General features: G+C 42.1%; 1 protein-coding gene across 1 annotated transcript; it reads left to right on the forward strand.

The window, feature by feature from the left end:
- The first annotated feature begins 6,393 nt into the window (after window positions 1–6,393).
- SUMO2 (small ubiquitin like modifier 2) lies at window positions 6,394–13,898 on the forward strand. The gene is made up of 4 exons (XM_067308119.1): window positions 6,394–6,608; window positions 8,236–8,367; window positions 11,580–11,651; window positions 13,238–13,898. Exons 1-4 carry the CDS (start codon window positions 6,588–6,590, stop codon window positions 13,298–13,300), a joined length of 288 nt encoding a protein of 95 aa, XP_067164220.1. The 5' UTR covers window positions 6,394–6,587; the 3' UTR covers window positions 13,301–13,898.
- Window positions 13,899–17,338: the final 3,440 nt, after the last annotated feature.

The following is a 17,338-nucleotide window of genomic DNA, read 5'->3' on the forward strand; positions in this document are numbered from 1 at the left end:
GTTTAGCTGATCAGTCAGTGCTGTTTTTGTATTCACTTCATTGACTCAGTTGCCTTGTAATAAGCAGTTTCTGTTATTTCTTTGCACACTTCAAACACTTGCGGGTAGACGAGCCTCCAGCTTGCTGAAGGTGATGTTCTCTGGAGCAGAGTTGCAGGAGCTCTCGGGCAAGCTCTTCGATCAAGCTGACTAATTGGTTTCTGTGCCTTATGGCTTCAGTCAGTTCTTGCAGGTTGGAGAAGAGCTGATAACGAAGCATTAGACTGATCATGTAGGTCGGGGAGCAGCACTGACAGGTGGAGAAAGAAATCTTCCTTCCTTGGGTGCCTTATTCACATACTCGGGGTCGCAAGAGAGTTTTTTCCTTCTGTGCCTGGCAGGGGTCAGGGTGGGCGTTAATACGCCCTAGAGACTGGGCACAGTTTGCCTGCTGAGACTACTGGAGTTTAACAGGATCAACCCCCTGCTTGCTCTGGAGGCTAAAGTACCAATGGAGTTGAACTTGAGTATACGTTGATAACTCGGTGTGAAAATCCCTAACCAGATACTGTTTCTTTCCTTCCATTCTGTTGTCCTTCCTCTCTCTGCATATTCCTCACTTTCTGCCTCTTTCTCTGAGAAGCAAACTTGTTCAGTGGTATTCTTTTTAAGAAAAATCTTCAAAACTAATGATGCTATCTTGCTAAACTCATAGCTAGAAGAAGCTAGCTCCTTTAATACTGGAGCTTAATGCTTTGCAGAGAAGTTCCCTGAGAATTAATTTTTCAAGATAACTTAAATCATTCACTGTCCTTGTAAGACAAATGCTGCAACACCCTGCTGCTAAATTGCCATTTCCTTTTAAATTTATTGGCTACGGCATCCATCATTTCCAATAAAAATAAAGCTAGCAATTATCTTTGGTAAGAGCATGTTGTGACACTGATCCTGCTGAGAAGAGGAAGTGGTGTCTTCAGGTCAGTCGGGGGGAGGAACAGGGCAGAAGAACTGAAATCTTCAGAAACCTGCTTGAGAATCTAAGACACATCAGTTCTAAGAAAGCTCATCCTTTATTCTGGGTAAGAGTTCTATATTTTGGGAGAATTTGGGGATTTGTGTGTGTGTGTGTGTTTCAATCTCTGCTTGTACAGACAGTCAAATTTACCCACTATCTTACAAAATGGTACTGCTCTGTGCTGAAGACTTTTGAGGATATTAGTGCTGGAATAATCTAGATCCAAAATATCCTTCAATGCGTTACTAAAATGGCTGCTGATACAAATCAAAACTGGATGTTTGAAAATTCAGCTGTAAGTGCTCCTCTGTCACCATTCTTCAAGGGTAGGGTGCTGCTTCTATAACTACATCTGTTTCTGGTGACAGAAAATTTCTAATTATGTTATCAGCCAGTGTACAGGAGAGCCCACTGCTTCTACGAGCATCATAATTAAAAGCCACTAATGAATTAAAATAAATACTGTAGAGTTGGCTAACTCTTTTTACTGGAAATCTGAGGCTTGCCTATCAAGTGAGATCTTTGCCAGAAGGATGGGAGTTGCTGTTTCTCCTGTAATGAAGCTAAGGAGTTGTCTCCATATTAGTTCGTCTGAGTATCAACCATGTATCAACTACAGCAGTAGAATCTGCGGCTTTCTTCGGGACACTTCAGTGCACGGGGCATTCGTGTGTTTGTTCAGTGACTGTGCTGCGTGTGTTTTTCTTGTTTCCCTTTTATCCTTTTCTAAACGTAACACGTATCTCTGTAGACTGTTCTGTGGGAAACCACAGAGAGAGGGAGCCAGAGAAGTGGGTGGTCGTCCTTTACCAACCATAGCTTACCTTGCCCGACAACCGTAGAGAATGCCCATTGGTCTCAATGGCCTTGTTTTTCTCTTCATCAGCATGGGAGATAGAGGGGTTGATGACAAGGGGGTGGAAGATCTAGAAGTGGGATAGTGTCCTGTTCTGCTCCAGAATCCCATCCTATACAGAGACATTAAAAGCTGGTAAAGAACTATAGCTCTTTGGCCCTCTCCTGCTTTCTGTAAAACCTCAGTTGGCACATACAGTCTGCTGCACTCACAAGCTAAAAATTAAAATGACTTTTCGTGTCTGCAGCCTCTAATGCCCTTGAACTGATAGGAAGGTGGTTGATTCCTGGGGGAGTCAGCTTCGGAATGGTGAGTTTTAGTATGAATTCTTGAAAACTCCCAGCCCTCCTTTTCATCTTGGCTGGAGGTCCGCATGTATCTAGATGGGAGCCTGTCATCTGCTCCTTGTCAAAATGGCCTCTGCCTGTCCAGTTCATGCAGTTAAGCAGAACTAGGAACCACTATGTCAGCATGGAACTTCCTATTGCTCAGAAAGACTTTAGAGTACGGGCTATCAGTCCAGCCAAGGAAGGCAAAAAAAAAAACAAAAAAACCCCTCTTGCATTTACTGGGATGTGGGAGTGGGGGAAGAAAGCAAAAAAAAACAAGGCCTGATGAGGAAGAGAATTAAATTGGAAAATAGGTTTAAAAGCTCTTTTGTGACTTGAGAAAGGGAGAGAAAGATCAACATCATCAACATTGAAGGCACAGAACAGGCAGTGCTCCAGGCAAAATATATGTTCTATTCCAGGGGCTAAATTAGTGTTAATGAAGAGGAAAGCCTGAATAAGCCACTCAGACTTAAGAGTTCAGGATGAGAAGGCAGATTTAGTCCTACTTTGTTACTTATGCCTTCAGATAACTCTTTTCTTTCTATTCTTGCATTAAATTAATTGCTAACTAATACTCAGTTTTGAATGAACTGGAGCTGCTTTTGTAGTCTTACGCTTGCTGATGTGAAGTAGCACATACCCTCTGCTTGCAGCTCTGTTAATATCTGAAAAATCTTCATGTCTTAAAATCTCCGTGTCAAAGGGGATGTATCTGTTGAACACCTGTGTACCCTACTCAGGTTTCTTCAAAAGAAGGTGGAAAATTAAGCCCAAGTGTTCTGCAAGATCTAGATACATTGTATTTCTTATAAATCTGCTGTACAAAAATAAAACTGGACATGGAAACATTTATGAAATGGCACGTGGAATTTTTTTCCCGGAGATGGAATTTCTCTGGAATTCTCCCTGTGATGCTTCCCCATTCACTTCTCTTCAACTCTGTGCCTTAAAGAGGAGGAGCTCTGAGAGACAAAGAGCTTTGCCTTTGCCCCCCTCTGCTGTGACCTGGACCTTGCAGGACTCGGTCCTTTGTAGTTCACAGTGTGGCTTCTCCCCTGCTGCTTGCTCCGAGTGCTGCTGTCTAGCCTGTTATCTTTGCATTTTTTAGCACTCTGTTTATTGTTAGCTCAACTGGATCTCCTGTATAATGCGAGTTTCCCCTGTTGCTATGTAAAAAGAAAATCCATCTAAATAGGAGGTTTGTAAAAAACTGCTCTGTGATTGGGAATCTGTGTAATTGGTGGCACGGCAGACTATGGTGGTATAGCTGAAAGAGGTTTTAGCTTTTTTTGAGCATGTATAATTTCTGCAGTGGTACTGAAATCCCATATGTTTTCATAAAATCTGGCTTATTTTCATGTCTCGTTTGAATCAGATTTGTTCTGTTTGTGATGCTGGCCTTAACGTGTGCTCAACTGAATGTCATTCCTGCGTTCAGTTCTTTCATGCTGCTCTCAGGAAGGCCTTGACCAGGCTCACCCTGCCTCCTCCAAGCCACTCCCAAAGAAATCCTCCTGGACCTGCAGCACACAGGTCTTTGAAAAGGGATGCAGAAGAAGTGGGGAGAGTGCAGAAAAATGAGATCATCAAGCAACGTCGGTCTTGTGACGCCCTTCCTCACAGCAGTTGCTCCTCTGGTTGTTGCATCATTTCTATAAATAGAATTTAAGATCCATTGGGAAATGGCACTTTTCTTTTGTTCTGTAGTGTACCCAGTAAATTTTGAGTCTTGCTTAAACAAGCTGTGTACAAAGTAGAAGAGCAGAGTGGATTTTAAGATGCTTTATTTCTTTCTTCTCCTGTATAGTCCTGCTTCCCAGTGGGGATAGTGGACTTTAGGAGGTAGAAATGGTATTGCCCATTGCTCATGAAAGCTAAAATAAAAGGTGAAGGGCAGTTGTAGGAGACTGGTACGCTGCCAGACCGTGCAAGGAGAATTTCCACAGAATCCTGTAGTCTTCTCTAGCCATAGGTGCTCCTTGCCTACTGGTAGCTTTAATACATACAAAAACAATAACATGCATAATTAAATGCAGAGAAACCAGGCAGGATACACTGACTGGAATACTCCAAATGATAAATCGAGGAAAGTTACACAGGTAGGAGTGAAAAGAGCAGCTCAAAGGAGTATTGGTTTGAGCCACAGTTACAATTTGAAACAGTGTCTCAGTTTCCTTTCCTGCCTGGTTTCGACTAATTTCTTGCAGTATGTCTGATTTTTCCAGCCAAATCTCTTGTCCTGTGTTAGGACACAGCCTGGATAGTGCACTACATTTTTTCTAAAGTAGTTTGGGCCATCTTGTGTTTGATGAGATTGAGCCATATCTGACATGGAATCATAAGGACTCTTGAGGAGGAGTAAAATATTAAAACTAAAAGGTTCTATGAAACTGTAGATTAGATTTGATCTTTCAGAGCACAGAAGCAGAGGGAAAGATGTTACAATTTGTGGGCGCCTAGGTTACAAGGAGACTGTAGAAGGTTTCACTGCCTGCGTTTTGTGGAAAGAAAGTGCAGCTGGGTTACGTGGGCCACCTACAATGCCTCAGGTAGGGTTGCAGCTATATTCCTGTGGACTGTGGACTCAGGTAAATGTTCAGCTTCAGCTTCCTGTTCTCGGTGGGTGTTACTCTTCTTCACTTTCCAGACAACTCCATTAAAACCAAGGACTCCTAGCATCTCAGCACTTAGAAGGGACATACTGCAATGTGAGCTAATGTGACAAAAGGCCGAGAAAGGGGACCTGCAGCACACAGCTGCGGTGCCAGAAGTGAGAGAGTCTGAAGCCTGTGGTTCACTAGTAAGTTTAGTTTGTCTTGAGTTGATATTTCACTACTTCAGTAATTTATTCTGGGCAAATCCAGTCTTGTAACTCCTAAAAGGTGCAGGAGGCGTATTATATGCAGGCCTGAATTTTGTCATGAGGGCCTGCGTGACCATATGGCCACCTCTGCATTATGATCTGGAGCGTATCTGAGTGGTGCTAATGTGACCTGGTAGTCCACCTGGTAAATCCATGCCTGAAATACTTACAGGGGTCAATTTTGTGCCGTTTCTTTAGCACATATGCAGAGAAACAGGTACAAATGGTGGGGCAGAGGTAATGCTTATACAAGAAAGGCTCAGAAACAGTTTTTAGGAACCTGTTCAGTGACTGGATCTGAAATGCTTTGAAGTCCCTGGAGTTATAGAGAATTTTCTTCCCCGTCCCCTCCAGCGGAGTGAACTCAAAGGAATCACTTGAATCCATAGTATATTCTCCAACTTATGTGTTTTATTATCAGATAATTTTTGAAATGCTGTATCATGTCTTTAGCCTGTTGAAGAATGTGAAAAATAAACCTTGACTGCAACTGTTATAATTATACTCATGATGCCTTTTACAGTCTCTTTTGGGGAGCACAGGTGTGGTGGGTCTCCATTCCTTTTCCACAGCAGAAACGATGCGTATTTTGGGGCCGACCTGTGCCTAGCATTCCTGGGGACGAAAGCTGCTGTGTCAGGAAGCACAGCTGCTGACTGCAAGCTGGCGACCGTAATCCCACGACCTGTATAAATCCCATTTGTAAACTAGACCCACGGGGAGGGAACGGCGTTTGAGGGGAGGGTAACGCGGCGGGGGCCACCCGTGGCGATGGGAGGTCGAGGGAGCGGCAGGATGGCGGAGCAGCAGGAGCCGTGAGGCGCAGGTGAGCGGCGCCAAAGGGGCTGTGGTGCTGAGGGGGCCCCGCGGGGGCGGCCCGGAGGAGCGCGGCCCAGGGCCTTGGGGGCGCGAAGCCACCGAGCCGCGGCCCCACGGGGACGCGCTGGGGCCGTGGGGGCGCGTCAGGCCCGCCAGGCCCGGCTCGGGGTGGGCCCCGTGCGAGGCACGGGCGGGCCCGCGGCGGGGGCCCCTTCACGGGGACGGGGGGGGGGGGCGTGTGGTGGGGCGGCGGCCGGGCCCCGGCGCCGTGGGGGAGGGGCGCGGGGCGCCGCGGCCCGGCGGCCATTTTGAGGAGGACAATACACGCCGCACGGCAGGGCCCGCTGCGCCCGGCGGGCGGGGCGCGCGCACGCAGCGCGGGGAGCCGCCGGGGCGCGCGCACGCTCCGCCTCCCGCCGCCGCGTTATGTAACGGCCGGGGCGCGCGCGCGCTCCCTCCCCCCGCCCTCCCCGCCCCCCCCCCGGCCGCCGGGCCCAATGGGCGGCGGGGCCGCGCCGAGGGGGGCGGGGGAGAGCCCGGCGGACGGGGCGGGCGCGCGCACGCAAGGGGGCAAGGCGCGGCCCCGCGGCAGTGCGTGCGCGCTCCCTTTCCCCCCCTGCCTTCCCCTCTCTCTCTCTCTCTCCTCTTCTCTCCGCCGCGCTCGGTCGTTTCTTCCCCCCCTTTGTGAGGCGCTCGGAGTGGCCCGGACGTCGCTGACTCGCCATGGCCGACGAGAAGCCCAAGGTGAGGCAGGCGCCCTCCCGCCCCCGCCGCCTCCCTCCCTCGCCGCCTCACTTCTCCCCTCAGGCGGCGGCGGGAGGCCAGGCCCCGGCCGCGGGCCCGGCCAGCCAACGGCCTCGGCTCGGCCGCGCCGGCTTTGCGCGCCATTTTCCTGCGCACCGCGGCCGCCTTCCCGCCCCGCCGGGGGAGGGGGCCGGGGCCGCGGCCTCCCGGGGCGGGCGGAGGATCCCCGGGGAGGGCGGCGGGGAAGGGGGGAAGAGGGGGCGAATCCGGGCTCCCTTCCCGCCCTCCTCAGGGGGAGAGGCAGGTCCGGAGGCGGTTGCTGCCGTTGCCTTCCTCCTCCTCCTCCTCCTTCTCGCGGGGCCGGATCCGGCCTCCCGTGCGCGGCCGGCGGTGGCGAGGGCGCAGCATCCCCGCTCGCAGCCGCCCTTTCCACGGGGCACTTGCCAGCCCCTTCCCATATGGTGCTGGCAGGAGCGCGCCGGGGCCCTTCCGCCGCGGGCGGGGCGAGCGGGCATCTCTCCCGGCCCCTTTTGTGCTCCCTCTCGGCCCGGGTCCCCTCCCCGCCCTCCCGGGGGGCTCCCGGGGGCGGAGGGGAGCAGCGCGGAGCTGAAATTTCCAACAGCAGGAGTTAAAAAATAAATAAATAAACACACCCCAAAACCACAGCTAAACCCCGCAACCAACAAACACCGCGCTGCCGCGTTTTAATTTTAATTTTATTTTTTTTCATTTTATACGGAGTTTGAAGGCTCCAGAAAATAACAAACTGAGGCCGCCCCGCCACGGACGGCCCCCCTGAGCCTGGGCTGCGGCCCGGCCCCGCGGCGTGCGGGGATCTGTCACATGGCGGGGACCCCGCTCCCCGCCCAGGGCCGCCGCCGCTTCTCTGGCCTCGGCCGCTTTTTTAAAGCAAATACAGGCGAAAATGCTCTTGGCACCTACGGAGCGGGCGCTTCCGAGGAGCGGGGTAGTGTTGGATCCTCGCTTTGCCTTTCCCTTGGCTCTCTGGATCAGAACATGAGCGAGGAAGCTGGAAGTTGGTTCTCTGTGATTTCTGTGTGTGGCTTCTTATGGAAGCGAGAGTATCGGTCTGCTTATTTAGGATTTTTTTTAATGTTTTCTGAAAGAGAAACCTTGTTTCTCTTCAGGTTTTGTCACCTTTTCAAAAATAGTCCTTTAAAGTATCTTAAACTTTCCTGGAGAAGCGCTGTAATTAACATGAAAAAGTTTGAGATAAAGTGAGAAAGAGACTTGCCAGTGTTTGAGCTAAAGTAAATAATTTTATCGCTTTGATAGGAAACTATAACATTGCATATTTTCGTGCCCTTGACAGAAATAACTTTTTTAATTTGTTGTAGAACTGGGGTAGTAATTGTTCGTTGCTACTTTGCATGTTAATCAGTCTCAACAGTGGCAACTAATATTGTTAGGGTTTTATTGGTTTTCTTGTTTTGCTTCAAATTAAAAGCACTGGCCTTTATTTCCTAATTCAAAGTTTGCAGCTGGTAAACAGCAACAATAACTTTATTTCCTCCTTTTTAATGACCTGTTGCACTTTGGTAAAATGTTAACTTCTTGTTTCATACCTTTTAAAAACGTGCTTTTTTCTTTTCCCCCCCCTCAACAGGAAGGAGTGAAGACTGAAAACAATGACCACATTAATCTGAAGGTGGCAGGGCAAGATGGGTCTGTGGTGCAGTTTAAGATTAAGAGGCATACACCACTTAGTAAACTAATGAAAGCCTATTGTGAACGACAGGTATGGTTCTTGTATGAACATTAGGAGAACCAGTGTCTGGGGGAGAGGTGATGTCCACAGAGATGGATGAAGACAGTAAAGTCTTAAAACTATGTAAATATGCAAAATGCTAAAGTTTTAACAGAAACTAATTGCGTTGTAGAAACTGTATTGTTCTTAGGGTCTGTTACAGAAGAGACCAATAAGAGTTGTGACAGGAAACAGGTAAAATAAGTGATCGATTGTTGTCTTTGTGAAATCTGCCTTATAGCTCTAGGCTGTTGGGAGGCTACTGTTACTCTACTGCTCAAAAATATCAATATGGAAATGATGGGATAGGAACCTGCAGTATGAAGTTAGGATGGACAGTTGAATGATAATCAGAGGTATTTTTATAATGCAGAGTAAGTTCTTGGTCTGATTGTGGATTTCTGATTATTACCTTAACATTATCGTATTGAGGTGAGAGGGTATCAGTGAGTGTTTCAGGGTTTAAAGGTGTCTAATGGCAGGCTTGGGAAGGAACTTGTACATGTAATGATGAGGTTTTTCTTTTTTCCTTTTTTTTTTTTTTTTTTTCCTCTTGTGGCCTAGTTGTCAAATTGATCCTCTGAGGGACAAAAAAAGGTATTTTGCTAGCATGGGGCAACTGCAGCCAACCTACTACCTTACAGGTAGCTATTGCAAGAAGTTTTGAAAATACCTGTGGAAAGATAATGTTATTTAATGCTTTCTCCTGAAGCAGTTGATGAGGAAAACTTTGTCTATGCTGCTGTCCAGGAATTTTTTTTTTTACGAATGTCTGCTTTTAAAAAGCCTCTGCAGGCCCAAAGTGTTTGAGATTGGATAATTTTGGTTTGTTTGTTCGTTTAACAGATATTCATTGATACTACTGAATAAAATCAGTATAAAATGCCTTTACACTGAGGTAACTATTTCACAGCAAAATGAAATCTAATTCATACACGTAGTGGTAAAACCTCTTCAGTTTACCCTTTGCCCGCAATAGCATAGCAATACAAATAAAACCAGGGTAAATTAACTCTTACTGAATATGCTTTGTATAGGTGTTCTGGAGATACATTAGTGAATGTTTGAGGCTGTGGGCTCATTTTTTCTACCTCTGCCATTGATTCATGTTACATTATGTAAGTCACTGCATATTGCTTTTGCCAAACATATAGTGCAGGTATATCTCTTTTGGGGAGTTTGAGGCTTGGTTAATTGTTTGTAAAGTTCTGGAGAAGGTTATATGGAGATATCATTCATACTTCAGTCACTTGAGTGCAAACCAAAGTAAGGTTTTAAGACTTTTTATCCAAATTTCTGCTCTGTTGCAAAAAAAGTTGTGTTAACTTTTAAAAAATCCTTTAAATGGGAGGCATTTTTTTCTGATATGGGTTTTGAATAATTAGGTTTCCAAAGGATATTTCTATGGAGGTGGACTCTTTAAATTTTGTTTCAAAGGTGTTTAATACTCAAACTTTGTTTGAAATCATTTGTACTGACTGTCTCTAAAAGTTAGATTTTTTGTTCATGTTCCAAATGAGGCATACCCTATCTTAAAAATCTGCAAGATGCGGACTTTAGATCTAATTTTAGAGAGGTGGAAGCTGCGTACAGTAGAGAACTTAACAGTTTTAAAGAGCGAAAATCATATATTACATCTAATAGAACTAAAATGGAAGTTAATAAACCCCAGATGATATGTTTGGATTATCAGACTATTTATGATTATTGTAAGTGGGAAAAGATGATCAGTTGAACAAACTCAATTGTGGATGCTAATCTCACCAAGATACAGCTTTTTAGTATGTTCTTAGCTAGCATTTATTCAACTCATAAAGTTGTCAAGAACCTGCAAAAAAAAACACTTTCAGAAAAAGAAATACATATTTTAAGAAACACAATGTCTGAGAAGACAGCTCAAACCAAATGTTGCAGTGCAAAAATGTGTTGCTGCCATGACACTTAGACACATGGTTTTCTTGAACAAGATGATGTTCTAAGTGAACATAGCAAAATCTGAGTCACACTGGAGAAGGCATTTTGCTGTGAACTTTGAAGTCTTGGCAAAAAGTTTACTCATTGGAATATTCTTTATTAAACCATTTCTCCTGATAAATCCACTTCTCAAGAAAAATAATTACTACGCTAAGTTTTCTTTTGTGTGTAACGTTTGCTCTTGTCTAGGTATAAATGGGGACTTCTTTTTCTATTCAGATGTGCCAAAGCAGCACCATCCATACGTTGGATTTACTTCAAAACCAAGTAGTCTTACTGTATGTTTGGATATTTTGTAGAAAGAGTAGATAGAACTGGAAGAAAGTAGACACAGAAGGATCTTGGCTCTGTTCCTGGTTGTATCCTCAAACTTCATTCTTCTTGCTTTGTAGAGTTTAGTGTACTATGAAGTATCTTTGAAAACTAACGCAATTTTTTAAACTTATCTTAGTACATGGGTTTATTGCTCCTCAGCTATCTCTTTGAATCTGTCAGCTCAAGTGAGAATGAAAACTAGTATTTTGGGGGATGGAAGAGGTCAGCAAAATGACTACTGAGTGTGGCAGAAACTTTTGATATGCTGTAGTACACTTCTTTTGGTAGTTTATTTCTGGAATTAGAAGATCCCTTTAACTTCTTGGAAAGTTCACTCCAGCTGTGTATGGAAAAACTTGTTGCATTGGTTTCTTGTTCATATGTATTAAGTTCAAAAAGTTATCATTAGCTAGTGCTTGTTACTCCAGACTAATAGATGGTGGTTTCGTTTCTAGGAAAAAAAAAGTGTTTGATAATACATTTGCTTTTGGGGAAAATCAAAAAGATGTACTGAATATTACTGCTTGTTGACATTTCTCATCCCAAGTGTTACATACAGTTTTAAGTGAATTATTTAATATTAAAAATTACTATAAGAATCTTGTTGGTTTTGGCCTTTGGGGTGGGACTTGTGTACTAGAAATCCTTTTATTTTAACTTACAGTCAGTGGGGGCACTGTTGCTTCTCTTAGTAATTGGACACATTGCAACTTTTAATACAAAACACATTGCAAGGATTTGTAGTGAAATGCCTCATAGTCAGTGCATGAGGGGAATATGAAAACTATATCATGAATTATGAATGGTGGCTTTTAATATGATCATGGTACAATTTCAGTGACAAGTTGAAGAGAGAACCAGTGAGTATTTTTACACAAGACTGACTTCCCTTTATGTCACTTCTCTTTGTCTAGGGGTTGTCAATGAGGCAAATCAGATTCCGGTTTGATGGGCAGCCAATTAATGAAACAGACACACCTGCACAGGTAAACAAACAGAAGCAAATCTTAAAACTATACCTGAAGTTTACTGCAGGAGTTGATGCTTCTGTTTAATATGAAATATTTGTGTAAGCGCATACATTAGTAATAGAACTTGATTTTTTTTAAAAATATATCATTTTGGGGGGCTAATAACTAGTTTAGAACTATTAGAAATGGATTCTAAGGTTTCTTTTGTATTTTGAGTAATAAGCTTGTATCACTATAATAACAAAATAAGAAAATGAAGTACAGTGTCAGCAGATGGTGAGCCATGTATGAGTGTTACTTTATTGATTAACGACTCTTGAGATAAGAATTGGTAAGGTAAGAACTGAGTTTTCCCAAAGTAATAGCTTTACGTTTCATAAAAGCTTGCCAGGATATCATCAGCAGTTCTGTTTGTAAGCTTGCATGTTGTAATAAGAAAGTCACTTTCCATTATTTCTAATTTGAAGCTGTGTTTCAGGCATAAAATTGTTGAATATTGTGGGGAGTTTGGGTTGTCTGTCTGTAATCTGGTTAAAACAAAGGTCATTCTAACAACCGAATGGTATGCTCTGGCTCTGAGCTTTTTTCTATACTATCCTATCCTGTTTAAACAACCATTCCAAGTGACACTGTTTTGTATGCTTTTAGAATCACTTCTTATAAAATAAGGAACTTTTTTGCTTGTTTTTACAAGTTTTATAGAAGATCTGTATTTTCTAGGCAGATGCTCCTAAGAATGTGCCTCTTACAACCACAATCTATACAATTTTTTATTTAAAGTACTAAAAATTGAGACAACAGGCTGTTTTTTCTCTCCATCCGTGTTAGGTTGAAGCTAAGGATCAGTTATTTATAGCTGCAGTAAATGCCATAGAGCAGTTTGATATCCTGGAGCAGAAACTGAGACTGTTTAGAAATACAACTCACATACACTAGTTACAGCAACTCTTTCAATCTTGGTACAGATTTTGACAGCAGGTAACGTTAACATCCCAGGAGTATCGGTTGCAAAACTTACTGTGAAAAAGAGACTTGTAGTAATAAAGTATTGTTTTCATCACTGGCAGTTTGTTACATCGTTGACCATATAACGTGCCTGAAATGGTCTTTAATTTTTTGTGCTTGCTGATACTCTGTTTTGCTGCCTGGTTGGGCTAGGGGCCTTAATTATAGTCTGCTTTCTTTAGTGCTGCAGCTGAAGCCATTTGCACATTTGAACAACAAAGTGGAATTGTAGCAATGTTCTAAGGTAAACTGTGGAAGTAAATAGGAGAAAAAGGATGCAGTAACAAAGTAGGCAAGAAAATTACAACACTGTGATGTCTGACCTTTTCCACAGGAGTCATATAATGCTCAGTGAAGTTGCATACTAGAATTCATTCTAGGACCACAGTTACCCACTGGGGTGTTTTCCACATCATTTCTTTACTTTTGAGTTATGGTGAAGTAGCTTAATTGCACAAAGTGATGATGGAGGGAGGTGGTGCCATCTGGTTAAATTGTGTAAAAGGTAGAGATGAAGACAGGAAATATAAGAACTACCCAGCCCATAGTAGATATCTGAGAGGAGTTGAAAGCCTTTTTTCTCTTTTCTGCTATAGTTGGAAATGGAGGATGAAGATACAATTGATGTGTTCCAGCAGCAAACAGGAGGAGTTTACTAAAAATAAAAAAAAAAAAGAACCTGCTACTTTCCTCTCCAGAACTGTGCTCCCACAGGCGACACATTCACAATTAGAAAAATGAGACTTGGTTCAGCCACATCCTGACTACTGCAGTATAGTTTTCTCTCTTCTCTCTCTGATTTTTTTTTCCTATTCCTTCTATTGTACATAAAGTAACTGGTGTATGTGCACAGACATATTGCATATTTTTTTTAACTAAATGGCCAATGCTATGTTTTGATCAACATTTAATGGAGACGGGGTGGGAAAACAAACCAGTTCTGTGAAAATGCCCCTTTCTCCGTTAGTGGCATGCTCCTTCTACTTTTATCTTTATATTCCAGTAAGTTATTTTGCTCTCACTGTTTAAAAACAAAAACCTTGCATACCTTGTTTGATTGGATAATTTCAATGTTTTTCTTTTATCATTGTAAAACCAAGGACAATTTTATAACTTTTTTGTACGTAGCTGTTACATGTAGAGCAATCTCTGTCTAAGTAGGGGTAAATTACTCTAAAAAAGAAGAAAAAAATCCTAGATAGTTTTCCCTTCAAGTAAAGCGTCTTGTTGTTTAAATAAACTTCTTGTTTAAAATAATCAGTTTTCTTTATTTTTCTGTAGAGTATTCAGCACTTGTAGTTCTTTCTCTGCAGCACCTTATGCTCTTTAATTCTCAGAGTTCTCTATGTGGTAAGTAAATAAGCATAATCCCCTTTTACAGTGGGGAGATTGTCAGAAGTTGAAAGGCTTCCTTGAGACCTCTCAGTCAGTCAACAGTTGAACTAGAAATAGAAGTCCGTTTTCTCTTCTTTTGATTTGTGTGTATGTTCTGTTAAGCCAAAAATGTTTGACTAGGCAAACTGCAAAATACTGGACTATTTACTTATGGCTTTGGGTTGAGCTCTTTTTGTCAGTTTTTAATAGAAACATCAATGTTGTTGTTATAATAGCTTATTTAAAACTCTGTATTTGAATGCTTTTTGATGTAAACATTAAGTTATAAAGAACAAATCATTTTGCTAAGCATTCAGTTTTCCATGCTATCAAATGAGAGATGCTTGAAAATGTAAAGCAAAAATAAAAGATGGAGTTCTCTTTTTGGGTGTATTCAACTATGGTAATGAAGATACCAAGCTCTGCTTCACCATTGTGGTGTTCCCGCATGAAAGGGGAAGAGGCTGCCTCCCTTGAAGTACTGAAGGGAGCTAATGACAGTGGTGTTTTTCATGAGTCTTTCCCACAAGGCTGTCATTTTTAAGTTGTCTCCTGGGGAAGCTTAGGGGTTGCAGTAAAATCTACGATATTCATGAAGGATTATACAGCTGTCTATTCAACGGCCCCAAACCATTCTCTGATTTCCTAGGAATGTTCTAAGGTTTTGTGGTATTTGCAGTAAGTTAATGCTCTTTTAGATATTAACCAGTTATCAGAGCTCACTTTTTGGTGGTAGTTTCTGCAATAGTTAATTCAAGAGGTGATTATTATATGCTAGGCCTCTGCCTGCTAGATCTGGAAATGCTTTCACTTTGTGGCACAATGATGTCTGTGCATTTAGATGATGGGCATTGATCTGTTTGAGTTCTGTCACAACTTCGATAACACACTTGATGTCATATTATTTGCATCTTATGTAGATATTAGATGATGTGTTTTTGCACTGTCTTTTGACTAACTGTGCAGCTTAAGGATGTAATTTGTTGTATGCTGTTCGTGGTGTGTTTGTTTTTGTTTGTTTTAATTTTAGGGAATTCCACTGCTAAGCAGATTATTTCTTATTTTGGTATACATCTTCTAGACTTCCATGCTATATTGCAAGGTTGGAATTGCTTCTAGTGAACAAGTGTTTTCATATCCAGAACCACAAAGGCCTGGAAAATTTTTCTTTTAAAAAAGGTATATATTTCAACACCTTAGTTCATTCCTAATTTCATAGGTTAGATATGGAGTACCTTCCTCTCTGGCTTTAGAATCTCTGGCTTTCGACCTGGCTAGATTTCTGATAACAATTTATAGAGTTCTTTCAACTTGATATCATGCCAAGAATTCTCCCAGGAGAAAGTTGTCTTTATTCAGCCAAAAAAAAGATGTTTGGACTTGCTTTAGTTTCTGAAGAAAGGGTGAGGTCTTCTTAAATACAGCTTTATTCGGCCCAGCTTCAGACTGTGGAGCTCAAAACTCCCTGTTGTATCTTGCCTCCTATTTTTTCTTTCCTGAAGCAATATAAGTAAAATGCCAGGTATTAAGCAGCATGCTTTCAAAAACAATGTCTTAATTTTATGAAGTAGTACAGTGGTGCTTCATCTGTCATGAACTTATGTGCAGGATTCTTGTAATATAATGTTCTGCAAACAAAATTAGACCATCTAGCATGAATTTTGACTAGCTTACCAAAATTTCCCTGTGCAAAAAAAAAGGGGGGGGGGGAGACATAAGGCTTCTGAACCAATAAATTGATGCAGCAGCTTTGAAAATATTCCTTGATTCATCATAGTCTGAAATTTCCTCTAGCATTTAGCAACAGGCTATTAAACAACAAAAAAAAATGAAGGGATATTGAACAGTTAACCTAAATTTCTCCTTTTCTAACATCTTTTTGCTATTCAGCTGAGCTTGCTCCTGATATCCTTGAAATAGTTCCTCTAACAGTACTGAATGATGTTTATGTAAGATGGCTACTGCAACCAAAAACTGATAAAAGTGGCCTTTTCCAATAGATGTTTTCTTGATTAGATAAAATCAAGAAACCATTTCAAAGAGCTTAATTGATTTAATTCAAGAGCCTCAAACATTTAGTTCCCATTAGTCTAGCAAACTGTTTAGATGGACTGGGCTGACGCGTTCTGATGAATAACATATCTGTTCACACAGCCATGCAGAAATACTAACTTGTTTTTCTTTTCAAGAAAACAGTTTTTAGAATTCTTTTCTTCTGTCGCTTTGCAAATATTCTCCTTATGACCCAATTTTCTTTGTAGCTTGTCAGTAGTATGTTGCTTAGAGAATTTACCTGTTGACTCCTGTTTGCGGGGACCTAAGTAATTTTCATGTTACTTCACTAAGAAAACTATTGCTAGTGATGATGATTCAGAAGTGGTATGAAGTATAGGGTTATAAATTATTAGTTTGTATCAAATATATTTTGGAGCTCATTTAGTTGTTTGGCCTATTCTAATTTCTAACAGTTCTTGTGTTTACACTAGTAGCCTGATGGACTACTAGAAGTCCACATGTGAGAGGATAAAGAACTGGCCAATGAGTTCTTGTTGTGCTAGATGACATACAAGTCCTTCATGCTTATTAAACAGCTGGAATCTTCCAGAGCCTGGGCAAATTGATTTATTACCCACAAATTTCAACTAATGTATTCTAAAGTGATTGTCATGTAATTTATGCCCAAAGCTTTTATTCCTCTCATAATTTTTAAATGAAGAAACTGGAATGGATCATGTTAATTGGATAGAATACTCAAGCAAATTCTTGTGGTTCATGGGACCTTGCCTTTAGTGTATGCTTTAGCTCCTCAAACACTTGCAGTTTCAGTTGTGAAATTATCTGTTTTTTCCCCATTATTTAAAAAGGTGTAACCAACATTTTCAGACACAGGTGCTTAAAGTAAGACATTTTCATTCGTTTATAGGGAGGATAATGACAAATTGAAAGCACAGCTGGTGTCAGTGGAACCCCACCTCAATTAACACCTGAAAATCAGATGGGGATAATACCCATTTAAAAGGGCTGTTGTGAGGATCAATATTAAATGGTTTGAGATGGTGATTCAGAGGTGGTTCTAGAAGTACAAGGTACTATACTGTGCTTGACAGAATGTTCTGAAATGGAATATGCTAATCTAGTAAAAGTGTAAGGAAATACTCCAAGTGGTAACATGAGAGAGATTCTTGTACTGGCATATGGAGATGTTCTTGACAAAAGAAAAATTGCTGAAGTAGTACAAAATAATTGCTGCTACGAGATAAGTACAATATCAAAACAGATGCAACGTCTCTGCAAGGTTATGGTCAAACCAGATTGTTTCCTTA

The sequence above is a fragment of the Apteryx mantelli genome, chromosome 19, assembly GCF_036417845.1.
Source record: "Apteryx mantelli isolate bAptMan1 chromosome 19, bAptMan1.hap1, whole genome shotgun sequence".
NCBI lineage: Eukaryota > Metazoa > Chordata > Aves > Apterygiformes > Apterygidae > Apteryx > Apteryx mantelli.